The sequence below is a fragment of the Acanthochromis polyacanthus genome, chromosome 2 (genome assembly GCF_021347895.1).
Source record: "Acanthochromis polyacanthus isolate Apoly-LR-REF ecotype Palm Island chromosome 2, KAUST_Apoly_ChrSc, whole genome shotgun sequence".
NCBI lineage: Eukaryota > Metazoa > Chordata > Actinopteri > Pomacentridae > Acanthochromis > Acanthochromis polyacanthus.
The window spans coordinates 20287398-20300262 of record NC_067114.1 but is presented as its reverse complement, the minus strand read 5'-3'; the positions used below and the strand labels follow the sequence as shown (position 1 = coordinate 20300262).

The 12865-nt window shown below is 42.1% G+C and overlaps 1 protein-coding gene across 3 annotated transcripts in view; it reads left to right on the top strand.

Moving 5' to 3' along the window:
• zgc:158464 (uncharacterized protein LOC791139 homolog) overlaps window positions 1-8463 on the top strand; it is a 103449-nt gene extending 94986 nt beyond the window's left edge. For all 3 annotated transcript variants that reach the window (XM_051944180.1, XM_051944175.1, XM_051944171.1), the window contains one exon: window positions 4972-8463. In XM_051944180.1, the coding sequence (XP_051800140.1) occupies window positions 4972-5158 (187 nt within the window). In that variant the 3' untranslated portion in view covers window positions 5159-8463. The remainder of the gene's footprint in view (window positions 1-4971) is intronic.
• Window positions 8464-12865: the final 4402 nt, after the last annotated feature.

Below are 12865 nucleotides of genomic sequence, written 5' to 3'. Positions count from 1 at the left end.
AGGCCATGTTAGAGTTCTGTTTGTGCAGCTAAGCTGTTTAATCATGGTGAGAACTTTGGCACAAGGCGACCTGGACCTCTAGCCAACAGAAATAAAGTTGCTCTCTCTGTTTGGGAGTTGGCTCCAGGGAAAGCCCGAGAAGTCTTTGGGGCCTTAAAAAGAAGAGGATTAAGTGGTGCCCTGAGGGTATGTGTTGAGTAGACTGTGGTTTCCCCTCTTATTCTACACCCTCAGTGTGGTGAGTCCATCTTTGATGAAGCACAGTATGCAGGTAATAGTTAAATCTTAACATCTGGGTAAGCGAATTACCTGCTGCACACAAGTGAGGTTGGGCGTTTTCTCTTTTTTGATCATATATTTTAACAACTGCAAATTGTTCACAATTTACTGTGTTTACTCGCTCAAGAGCTGGCAGGGAAAACACCTGCAGCAAAATGAAAAAAAAAAAACTAATTGAAAATCATTTGCATAGAAAGTGTGGCTTCAAGGTTTCTACGTGTGTGTGAGTGTGCGTAGATACTCACGCGCATATTTAAGTGAGTCGGCTCCTGGGTTTTACAGAACATCATCTTGTGCCCTTGGCGTCAGTCAGATCGGGCCTCGAAAACGATCAGCGGGCTGATTGCGGTAATGACAGGTGCCATCACCCTGCAGGCAGAGTTCAGCCTCTTCACACAAACCCGTCTCCCCTGCTGCCACACAAAATGAGTGGAACCCAAGGTGAAGATCCTCCATGTCTGAGGTTGCTGAAAAATGTATGAGGCCATGAGGTGGCACGTATGTGTATTGCATTATTGATAGAGACAGGCATCGCTGAGACCTCCAGCCTCAAGAGTCCTCTGGCCTGACGGAAAGCATTTTCTGTTTTGCCCTCCTAACCCCTTTCTTCTATACACCTGGACCCCCACCCGTCTTTCTCTCTCTCTCTTTTGTCTCAGTGGAGAGAAACCCTTTTAGGAGTTTGAAACATATTAAATCCTTCAGAAGTCGGTGAGAGCACAGTGTCATCCTGTTTCTCACTCGCAGAGAGCCCTGCACAGCATGTTTCCACAGGCTGAGCAGAGAAATTGTTCGAGAAAGAAGAAAATCTATCTGGTTTGACACCAGAGTGCAGACATAGGGAAACAAAATAGTTGATTGAAAGAACACATCAGAAAGTCTTTGCATCTGCAATTCAGCTCCTCTTTCAAAGCCACTTTGTAGTCTGATCATTTCTTTTATGTGGCACAGATCAGACCAAGGACTGTCAAGAATGCAAAAGAAATACTGACTTTACTTTATTAATTATTATTACTTTATTGTTAACAAATACAAGTCAAGAGATAAGAGGCAAATATGTAGGTGTATGTTTTTCAACAGCAAGATTGGATTGGAAACTTGATGCCTTGTTTTACTCCACTGATTACAGTTTTTAATATGTTATGACTTACAGATTGGTAGGTATCATCCCAGCTACGCTCATTCAATTTGTGCTCATATGAAATAATGGGCGCCCACAATATCTGATGCCCAACAATGCTTAAAAAGGTCTTCGCTTCTGCCAAAGATCATTATCTTTTTATCAGATGACTCTGCCTTTTCTGGTGCCATAGATTCATAACAGTGAGAGGGTCATTCATGAACCAATCCAATATGTTGTAGGCGGAGATAAGCGTGATTGCTGTCAGGCTGTTCCTGCTTCGAGTCCTACAGGGCTCAAATCAAAGTCATAAACCTCAATAAACAAGACAGCAGACCTCCCCAGTGAGATTAATCCTGATTAGACAAATAGAAGTCCACAAACACGGGGATATGATAACACCGCCAAAGCCTGTCTTTTCAAAAACAGCCCTACATTCATTTTTATCAGCAAGCGTGCCGTGCTGCTCTGTTGTCCTGGTTTGTGTCTCTGCAGGACTGTAACATGATAAGCAGCCCTGAACACCGACTGGAGAATCAGCTGGGAATCTAAAAATGATGCTATTGATGTGTTTGCCTTTTTAAGTGTGGCTCAATGTAACCCAACGCCCTTGTCCCAGTGCCCCACGAGAAGATTCATCAAATGCACTTTGCAGGGAAGATTCTTTAAAAGAAGCTCTCCTGGCACCATTTGCAGAATTAGAGAATTATAGAGACCTGTGGCAAGGGGAATTTGTCCTGCTCCTCTTAAAACCCGATGAACTTTTTAATGACATGCTCAAATATCAAGGCTGGAGGCACAGTAATAGAGAAGTCACATAGTTGTGTTTACCGTAGTTTTATAGCTCAGCAGGCCTGCAGCTTTCTACCTCAGCTCATCTATTTAAAAAAAAAAAAGGGGTGTTAGCTGAAATATTTGAAATGTTCTCCACCAGAAGCCATATAAAGTGCATTGGATTCCACAACTTTATTCCCTTCTCTATCTCTCTTATCTCTAAAAATAACAATCACGCTATTCTTAAAAGCAGCATTTGTCTGATCTGCTGAAAAAAAACGACTAATCTCCTAGTTTGAATGTGTTCTTATTATGGGTGGATGTCCCTAAATTGAACCCTGTACATTCTTTGCTTCTTTTTTCATCTCAGTGTTATCTTTGTTCTGGTTTCTCTTGGTGCATCGGGGAGAGAACACATTTGCCAGCTTTACACATGCAATTAGGAGATAAGTAAAGAATGGACTCGCTTTAAGGTGCCTAAAGCCAAGTTCTCACTCCTGTTCATCGCAGATAATGGGCATAACTACAAATATGTGCATATTCTTGCAGTGGGGATATATTCACAAGCTTTAAAAAATATATATGGATTTTGCTCATTTTACTGTCTGCCTGACTATTTATAAAACCATACAGTAATCAGGAAGAGAAACAAATCCGTGCCACAAAGGTTGTAAACCTCATCAACAGCCTTGACCGCGGTGCGTTCATTGTATCTTATCAAAACAGAAATGTGTGCTTCTGTCTGTCACTGTCAGAATAACATACCCACATCCGAGTTTTGCTGATAGAATAAATAATCTCTGTGCTACTTAACACCTTGTGTACACTTATCTGCATGTTCACAGTCCTCATGAGAAATATATCCAAAAGAACTTCAACACAAACTGAATGCAAAGTGCAGATAGCGCTGACTGGCTGCATTATGAATGGCTCCACAGCCCCGCTCACTTAATGGGTTCCTGAAAAATAGAAATTTTTATCGGTGTTGCCGTTTTTGCCAGCAAAAAAACATTATTCTTACAAATGCACCAATCCGATGTTTCAGTCCCGATACTGATTTTAATAACAGGACTTTGGCAAAAAAAAAAAAAAAAAAAAAAGCAACTTGAGGCTTAGTTTAAACATTGCTTTCTTAACTTAGTAAAACCAAAGGCAACAAATAGATACACACAAATACATTTACTTGGGTGGTTAGTCAAAATATAATCGCTCACCAGCAGCTTAGTAAAGAACCTATGGAATGAACAGAACTTACAGCTCATGGCGTACTTCAGCGTGATGTTTCTTGGAGGAACTGATCACATGATTGTGTGATATTTTACAGTCCTCTTTCAGCCACTCAGAACGTTGACTTTGCAGCCGAAGACTTTGTTGATGTAGCAAGAATTAAATACCTCCAAACGTCTCTTTGCTGTTAGCTCTCTCCATGCCATGTTAGTAAATTGTGTGCTTTTACTGGTGCACTCCGCATAGCATGTGCACATAGACATGAACATACATAGAAATGAATTGAATAGATCAACCCCATTGTTCTGATATCTGCTTGAGTATCAGAACGATACCCGATATCGATATCGGATCAGTGCATCACTAGTTAGTGCCCCCCCCCCCCCCGCCTGTTTTAAGGCATTCTGCCAACAGAGTATGAATTTCAGATTAGTGAAAAAAATAATATGATACAATATGAATACAAATGAGTTTAATGAGCTAAAAACAGCTGCTACACCTATTGAAGACAAACCATAGTATTTAGGTCAAAGCAATCATTGCAGGCTAGAAACATTAGCTGTTGATTAAAAAAGCAATTATGCCAATATAGTGTGTAAGGACAAATTATCAACAGGGTCTAAGCACAGCAGCTGAAGGGAACTTCAGTTTTCTATCAATTCCTTGCTAAAACTTTACTGTCACATCACAGAGCAACTCCAAAAAAAGTAATTTTCTATTTCAAAGCAGACAACTGCTGGCAAGCTGTAAAATGTATTGATCGAAGGCACCTAGACACACACAGGGAGCTTTTAATTTGCTGTGCATTTATTGCTGTAGCTTAAGTGATTTATCCTGGGGGTTCATTAGCCTCATCCCTATGCGCTGCATGTGAAACTTAGCACCTTAAGCAACCTGCCTTTTAGTCTCCCCCCCAGACAGCTCCAAAGTTATCAGCGGTAATCCAGCTTTCAGAACATTGTCACGTATTGTGGGGAGCAGCTACTGCCGCAGTAAATGAGAAAGGGGCTGTCAAAGAGGCTTGATCTGTGGAGAGTTCGATACATTAAGGCTTCTGACATGCTTCTTTAAATTACTTTTTTAGTCATTCTAGTTGTGTGGCTCTAGGGACAGCAGTGTTGATCTGTCTGCCCATCTGTCGGTCCTCCACTGTGGTCCACACTGAAATATCACCACTGTTAGTTGATCGACATGAAATTTGGCACAAATATCAACATTCCCCAGGAGATGAGCCCTTGTGACTGTATTTTCCTAATTGTCAGATTTTTCACTTACCCGGCAAAATATTTCACTATTCATTAGATAAATTAGCGCTGAAGCTGCCATTTGTGATTCTGAGTGAAATGTCGGGTGAATTGCCATGAAATCCCTTTTAGGAGGAACTGTTGAGCCTTTGGTGATCCCCTGACTGTTTCCAATTAACTAATGCTGGCACGCTAACTGCCTGATCTAAGTTGGTTACAATGGTAGGCATTATACCTGCTAAAAAGGAGCATGTCATTCTTAATCTTGTTTTAATTGAGCTAAACTGTTTTTTTCTGTCTGCCTCCTTTGTCCTGCTCTGTCTCCAGGAGCAGCCAGGGCTTCATGCATATGAAGCTGTCGCGGACGAAGGAGAACAAGTACATCCTGGGCCAGAACAGCTGCCCCTTTGACAGCGTGCCTGAGATCATCCATTTCTACTCCAGCCGCAAGCTGCCCATCAAGGGTGCCGAACACATGTCCCTGCTCTACCCTGTAGCCATCAGGACACTATAGTGCTCTGGGCCCCCTGCAGGCGTCCGCCCCTGCAGCACTCACCGGGCCGCCCTGTGGCTCCTCGCTTCCTGTCCCTGAGGATGGACCCCGCTAGGCTCATGGGAAGACGAACTGTGGCATCCCAAACTGCTGATCCTGACTCACCTCACTGGCCGACAGATTCCAGACCTGTTTCGACGGCCTACTGCATACTATCTCATACACACACAGACTCAATGTTGCAGAAGTTATTATTATTTTATTGTATTTTATTTTATTTATGACAGACATCCACTTATCACATCAGAGACTGACTATCTGAAGAGCATCATTTCATTGATTGTTGAGCTGATTGCCCATAGCACTTAACACTCAAAGAAAAAGAAAGGTACAACATAGCATTTGTCACTGGGATTAACCTCTATCATGAACCGTTGTACCTTTTGCCGACAAGTGCACATCGTGACAGTTATGTATGAAATGTATGCTTGAGGTTCTCTTTTGGTTAGGCTCTGTTGATGCTGTAACTGTATTTCAAAGGGGACTCGAAGATTGTAAGAGCCGCGCAAGGGAAGCAACATTTATGATGCATGTTGAGCGATATTGTCCGCGTGGGCCCCATACAGCGGCCAGGATATTGAATAAAGTGGCCGCGTATGAATGGTGCGTCCCCAGCTGCGCGGAAACAACAGGCCTGTGAGCTGTGCAGACTGATCTCTCTATCTTGTCATAGCGCATGTTGTCTGCTATCCATCACTGAGTGGGTGTATCACACCAATGACAGTGTAAGTACCATAGTGGTGAGACAGGCAGGAGAGCGTGATGGATGGGTCAAGCCATCCGACACACTACAATTGGCTGAGGCTAGAGACCAGAGCCTGTCCAAATGGACCAAATTACCCCCGCTACCCCTGCTTAGAATGGCTTTGCATTGGGAGAATGAAATATGCCTGCATTGTCTACCTCAGAAAATCAATTTCATTCGCCCATCTGCAGATCAATAGGTACAATGGGATTGCAGACATCGATCTGCTCTCCCTTCGACATTCCCAATTCCCTTAAAATTGCATCATTGGTTTTCGAAATATGCTTTTTGAATACAGTTAATCCGAGTTTTTTTAAAAAATGAAAACACAAGCAGATTTTTCCAGATCAGCAAATTGTATGTATAGTTACTATTATAATGCTGTGTGATGTCAGTAACAGATGTTTGGTTAACGCCTTATAATGCATGGGTCAAATCAGTCCGCTAGATCAGCTGATTTCCACTTCTGCTTTTAACAATTGTTCTGTGACTGTAATTTATTCCGGGGTAATTATTACTGATGTGTTACTCCTTTGTGATTGGCCCGTCGGCCCCCTCGCCCTCATCGTCGTGTGCCGATGTGATCGTGTTTTTCGGGACTACTCCGGCCTCTTTTTGCTGTGGTGCTTTGCATTTTTTTGTCGTTTCCAGTTTTGCTAAATGCACGTTTGCCTCGGCGGCCTGACTCCGGGACACGAGTCACTGCGTCTCCCGACCAACAGGGTTGTCCCGTCAGGCCTCGTGTGAGGGACGATTACACACCCTCCCGCCTCCAACACATCGGTGACAGTGCAGCCTGTCCAAAACCAGACAAACACCCGCCTTCAAACCGTCACGCTTCCATTTCGCTTTAAAATCTCCAGATGTCCATACATGTGTGAACACGAGAGAGTATGCCTGTGTGCAACATGTTCATGTGTACGGTATTTGTATGCACCTGAGTGTGTCCCAGTATGTTTTTTTTTTTTTTTTTTTTTTTTTTTTTTAACTCTACTGGTACCTGGTGACAGCTAATGCTCCAACTTCTTTGGTTGTCAGCTTTTATTTTCCTCCCTTAAACTACAAAAAGTAGAATTTTCCCTGCGGCTTACTAATTTACTTTCCTGCCCGTATTCCCTCATTAATCACGTTTGATTTTTAGCAACTCATAGGAATGACACGTCTGCTTTTCGGCTTCAGTTTATTGTAATGAAGCCAATAATATTTCAGCCCGCGGCAAATATTATTGCTGACTAACTACAGGCAGAAGAAGCTGATTTGCCAACAGTAGCAGCACCATGAAGTGAGTCTAATGGGACTGCCTAATGCATGTATGATCAGACATCAGAGGAAGCCTTCATCAGTCTTATGAGTTGCAAAATTCTGTGGTTTAATGAGCGAGTAAAAAATGAAAATGTTGTCGGGGAGGCTTTGGCCCGAGCTGAAAAATGACTGATACTAGGAATTAATAACTGACTTTAGCGAGCATGACCACTGTATGTACAGAGTCAAACACATTTTGGCTTTGACTTTATCTCCGCTGTGTGCTATGCAACCATAAACTGCAGTGATTGAAGAGGAAATGACAGGAGTGTGTGTGCCTCCAACAGATGTTTATGACAAACGTGATGGTACAAAACGTCCACCAGGAGGGAATGTAATCAAAAGAGTGACGTGATTAGTTAAAAAAAGAAAAAGATTGCAGAAAGTGGGATGTATTGAGACGTTTATTTTGCTGGTGCAGTAAGTGAGCAGACAGATGTCACGGTCATGAGATCAATATGTCATGTGAGGGTGTCTCCTAACGGCACCCACAGCTTTATTGAGGAATAGTATGTTGTGGAAGTGGACCTATGTATGACCTCGAGAGACGATATCCTAAGAAGAAATGCAAAGTTAGAATAGACTATATGAGACGTATCCTTTATGCTCCGAATGTTCACTGTTTAATAGATCCGGTGTTGACAGTAGAGGCTCTTTATTTAGTTACTGCTGCTGCTGAGCGTTACTCTACTAAAGGGAAGAGCCTGCGTGTGACGGCCGCACTGCCGAGAGAGAGGCCTTAGCTTTGGAGAAAAGGGAAAACGGGAGATATGGAGGGCAAGAATACGGGAGAAACGGAGGGAAGGCTGCTCTGACATGGGGGAGGCGTTTGCTGCAATCGGCAGACGCACTCTTCACGTCTCCGTAATGACAGCCTGAAAGAGCCTTTCTCCTCCCTCAGAAGTGTCTTAATGCTTGTGTGTGTGAGAGTGAAGCAGCGTTTGTTGGGTGTGTGAGTGCATGTGAGTGTGTGTGAGTATACTGGTGTAAGAAGCCATCAGCCATTGACATGCCCCGAGTGTATCTTGTGTATCACTTTACCGTGGTAAAGTGGCATGTGTGAGTTTCCTTTGTGTACATTTTCGTGCCACATATGTATGCACTACTATAACATATCTCTGTACAGTCCCTCATGGCCAAATGTATATACTGAATGTATTGTATGGGGACATAGAGGCATCAAGGTTCAAAATAAATAAAGTCGGGTTTATGAGTTTAATGTGTGATTCGATATCTTGATGAGCCTTTATTTCTGTTGTTTCACACAGATCCTCCACAATAAAGCAGACACACTTATTTAGGAGGACAAAAGCCCCTTCCAGTATCTCTACCGTTACCATGGTGAAGCCCTTCAGTAAGAGCTGAAGAGCGACCATTGTTTGAGTTAAGGACAGAATGCTGGAGCTATTATCAGGCCAGCACTCCGGCACTTGTTGTTCTCTATTGATCCACTTTTGTAGCACAGTCCTGTAATACGTTTTTCTCACTCCGTCGTTCATCCCAGTAGCACCGGCTTGATTTGTACGTAACTTCGCCGATAATATTTCTCGCGGTTCTCCTGTAATTGCATCTCCCTTTTTCCACTGCTATAAAGTAGCAGCCGTAGATTTAATGAAGTGTAAATCATATATGATTCCTGGCATTTGAAGAACGTCTTTGCCTCGAGTAGCAGACTGAGAGGGCGTTTGTTGGTCAGCCATCAGGAGACAGAGCTGCAGTGTTGATTTTCACGTGTCTGTAAAATGAATTCTCTGCCGATTTATTCTGGAAAAACACTGCATTTCAAACTAATCATAGGAAAAATAACAAATTTCCTTTCTATTCAATATTCATTCATAGCTTAATTGTGCAGATTTATTGAGCTACATGCTTGTCTATCAACAGATCTTCCATTTTTGCATGTACATTATTCAGTCTGTGCTAGCAGTTATTATGAACGAACGCACCCACAACAAAACATCTAGTTGATTGTTGTAGTTTTTATACTTTTTAAGGTTTTACAGTGTAACAGGTAACATATGCTCGGAGTCCATCCCTCGGTGCTTTTGAATCCCTAATCCCCTTCCCCTGAAATCGCTTTCAGAACTGTTGCATTGTGAGTGCAGAAACAGTTTGTACGGAGCACATTTTGGCCACAAAACAACTGGCAGGCATTCAGGAAGAGCACAGGCAGGGGGCTGATGAAAGGAAACACTGAACATTCACAGCCTCTCGAGTCGTCTGATAGCAGACAGAATCAGTAATGCACACACCTCACAAACTGACAGGAGGACGCTATCGGTGGCTACCGGCTCATCAGCCTGCATGCACGGCTTTTTTGCGGTGACCATGAGTGAAACCAAACGTGTTTTTCAACTTTTTCATGGCCATGTCATTTGAGATTCAGTAGTTGATTTCCTTGCCTCACACAATTCAATTCCAACCACAACTTCAGTCAAAAATAAGACGTGACGGTGCTGTTTCGAGTTCCCTCTCCACCTCCCTCATTGGTCTCCTCTGCATGACCTCTGCCTGTCCCTGTGCCACAGCTGTGTTGTCCTCGACGGAAGCTCCATCAAGGGGTTAAAGCACCTGGGATGAAATGCATCAAAGAAGCTTTTGTGGACAAAAAAAAAGAGGGCTGGAAAAAGAAGGGGAAAGAATAAAAGCATGGCTTGAAAGCGATGAATGGGCCACTAGGGGATAAAATGGCCTCATGTCCATCAGAAGCTCATTTCATATTCCGCTCAGTGACGCCGGGCGGAAAGCAATCTCAGGTAACAGACCTTATGTTAATAACACGCGAGTTGCTTCCATTCAGAAAGACAAAAGCGGATGGGGAGCATTATACCAACTCTATCCATGTGGTACTTTGGAGGATTTCATCTCCAGAGAATAGCATTGTTCTGCTCGTCTGTGAAGGCTTGATTAGGCGAGCTCTTACATCGTTTCAAAAGGCCTGGGACTGATGATTCCTATTGGCTTAATATATTGCCTGTAATGGCGTGGCGCAGAACCCCACTCGTTACCTGAATCTTAGGTCACTGCTGGAGTAATTGGGTAAATTTGTGGCAGCTTCAAAGCTCCAGGTACCACTCATTAGGAAGGCCTTTGCAGTTGTTTAAGCTGCTCTCTGGAGCAGGTTTCTCACAGTGATGTATCCTCCACCACATCATTGTAGTAATATCTGAGAGCTGAATGGAACAAACACAAACTCTTACAAGAATGTGACTCCTCGCAGCTCTAATACCGAGTGTTGGAGAGTGGTGAAGGCCTTCTGTATCATTATTGATCTCACAGTATCTATCTACCTATATAGAGACGTGGAGGAAGAGCGGTCAAACAGTCCATATAGTGCTCTGTGATTTCCACTATAAAGACAAGCTCCTGAGAGATTACATATAGTCAATGCTACTCTCACTGGTGACAAAGGAAGAATCTAAATATGGTGCTGGACCCTCCTGTTATCCTCATTTTCGGTCACCAAAAAATATTGTTTCTTTCTCTGAAAAAAATCCAGAAATTCAGCAAAAAAAGATTCCCCAAATTTCTGAAAATCTGCCAAACCTTCAGGAAGAAAATTCCAATAATTCCTTAAAAGTTTTATTTTTAAAAAAATCCCCAAAAGTTGGCAAGAAAATTCTTGTAAATATTTTCAAAAAATGAGTAAAAATCTCCAAAAAATCTTAAAAATATCTAAAGTGATTACATACATGTCAGTAAAACTTGTAATATCTTCTTGAAGAACATTCACGCAAAAAATCAACCAAAATCCACTGAATTTTGCTGGATTTTGGTTGATTTTTGTGTGAATGCTCTTCAGAAACATTTTTTTACATTTCTTTTTTTGCCACCAAAAAACGTTCAGAAATTTCCCCAAAAAATTGAAAATGTGGACATCAGAAGTTTCACTGTGAAAATATATTTTTTCCCACATTTTCAAACTTTAAAATGGGTCAATCTTGACCCGCAGGATGACGGGAGGGTTAATAACATCCTTTGTATACCATATGTGTGGCACACCATCCAGCATCTCCATGACAACTTCACATGGTGATTTTCCCCAGTAAATTGTTTAGAATATTATCAAAGCTGGTGGCTTATGCACTCAAAACAGCAAATATGATATAGCAGACTGAATGTAGGCTCAAGTCAGTAGCTCAGTACAAGAGCTAAAAAAAAAAAAAAAAAAAAAAAAGCATTTTGCCTGCTTGGTTTCAAATTACACTATTTTTTTTTCTTTCTGAGCCGCCACAACTGTCTCCTTTTTAATTTGCCAGAAAGGCAACAACACTTTTAGTCACAATTGTTCTGTTGACGGCGTGACGCCGTTTCCTTCAGCACAATGGAAATGCTTTATTTTTAAAATACCCTTGGAGGCTGTTGGAGGTGGAAATTGCCCGCAGGTGTGCATGCATATAAAACGGTAATGGGGACAGACGGACACAAAGCGCCGTTTGGGTGCTGTGCTCATGAAAGGCCAATCCGCTGATTGAGCTGTCACATTCACAGATGCAGTAATAAAACTAAGCAGGGCAATTACTGTAGATGGAGGACGGTAGGTGGCGTCGGGAGGGGTGCAGGCAATATCTGCTCCCCTAAAATACCCTAATGGGAGACAACAAGACAAAGCAAATGTATCCGTCTGTAATAAGGCTGGGGAGGGGAAAAAAAGAGGGGCTCAGCTAATGGTGACAATGCTCAGGCAAGAAAAGCCATCAGAGGATGTGAATGAAGCGATCTGTGCAACTTCTTCTTTCATGTTCCTGCCTGGCATCTTTGAAAAATTAAAGCACACAATACAAACCATTTACCCAGACATGTTCCACAGAGGGTTCATCAGTTTCAGTGTTGTTCTTCCAGCACCCAATCCTAACATATCCTTACATGTCATGTAGAAAGGTCAAGACCCTACAGTATTGTGTTAGAGAGAGAAACAAGGACGTGGTGATAGTAGTGAGGGAAAACGCTCTTATTTAACAGGAAGAAACCTCAGACAGAAACAGACTGGGGCTGTGCAGCTGTCTGGCTGGGGTAAACAATGTGATTTTTAATTTGGGGAAAGGAAGAAAAACACAGGATGATAACCAGTCAAGTCAACTAAAATGCTACAGCATTGCCATCTAGTGTGCAAATAGGGGAATTACATCAACTAAGCAGGCTGTGGAAATGCGTCTCTCGAGCGATAATTTAAGACATATGTAATGCCATATTTAATTGCAACAACTAAAAACGACTCCAAAGAGACTAAATGAATAGAAAAGGTGTTCTATATGGGAGTTGTGGTTTTATTTATGTATATCCAGGGCTCCATATTCTTGTAATCTGTCATCACTTGAGCCCAGTGAATTTAGTAGAAAAAAATCAGTTCAATCATAAATAATTTGTTCATTTAACCTGTTGCGAAAATCAGTCCTCGTGCATTATAAGTTTATTCATTTCATGGCAGCTCTACTGATGTGAATGTCTTCAGCTGGAAGGAAAAACAATATTTAAGACCTTTATACTGTAAGTGAAATGTAAGACTGAATTCCTTATATTTTTTGTTGGTTTATTAAGATGCTTTAGAACTCAAACTTCATGACATATTTTAATACTGCACCCAGCATGTTGTAGTGTGTTGTGTTGCACAATTAAAACAA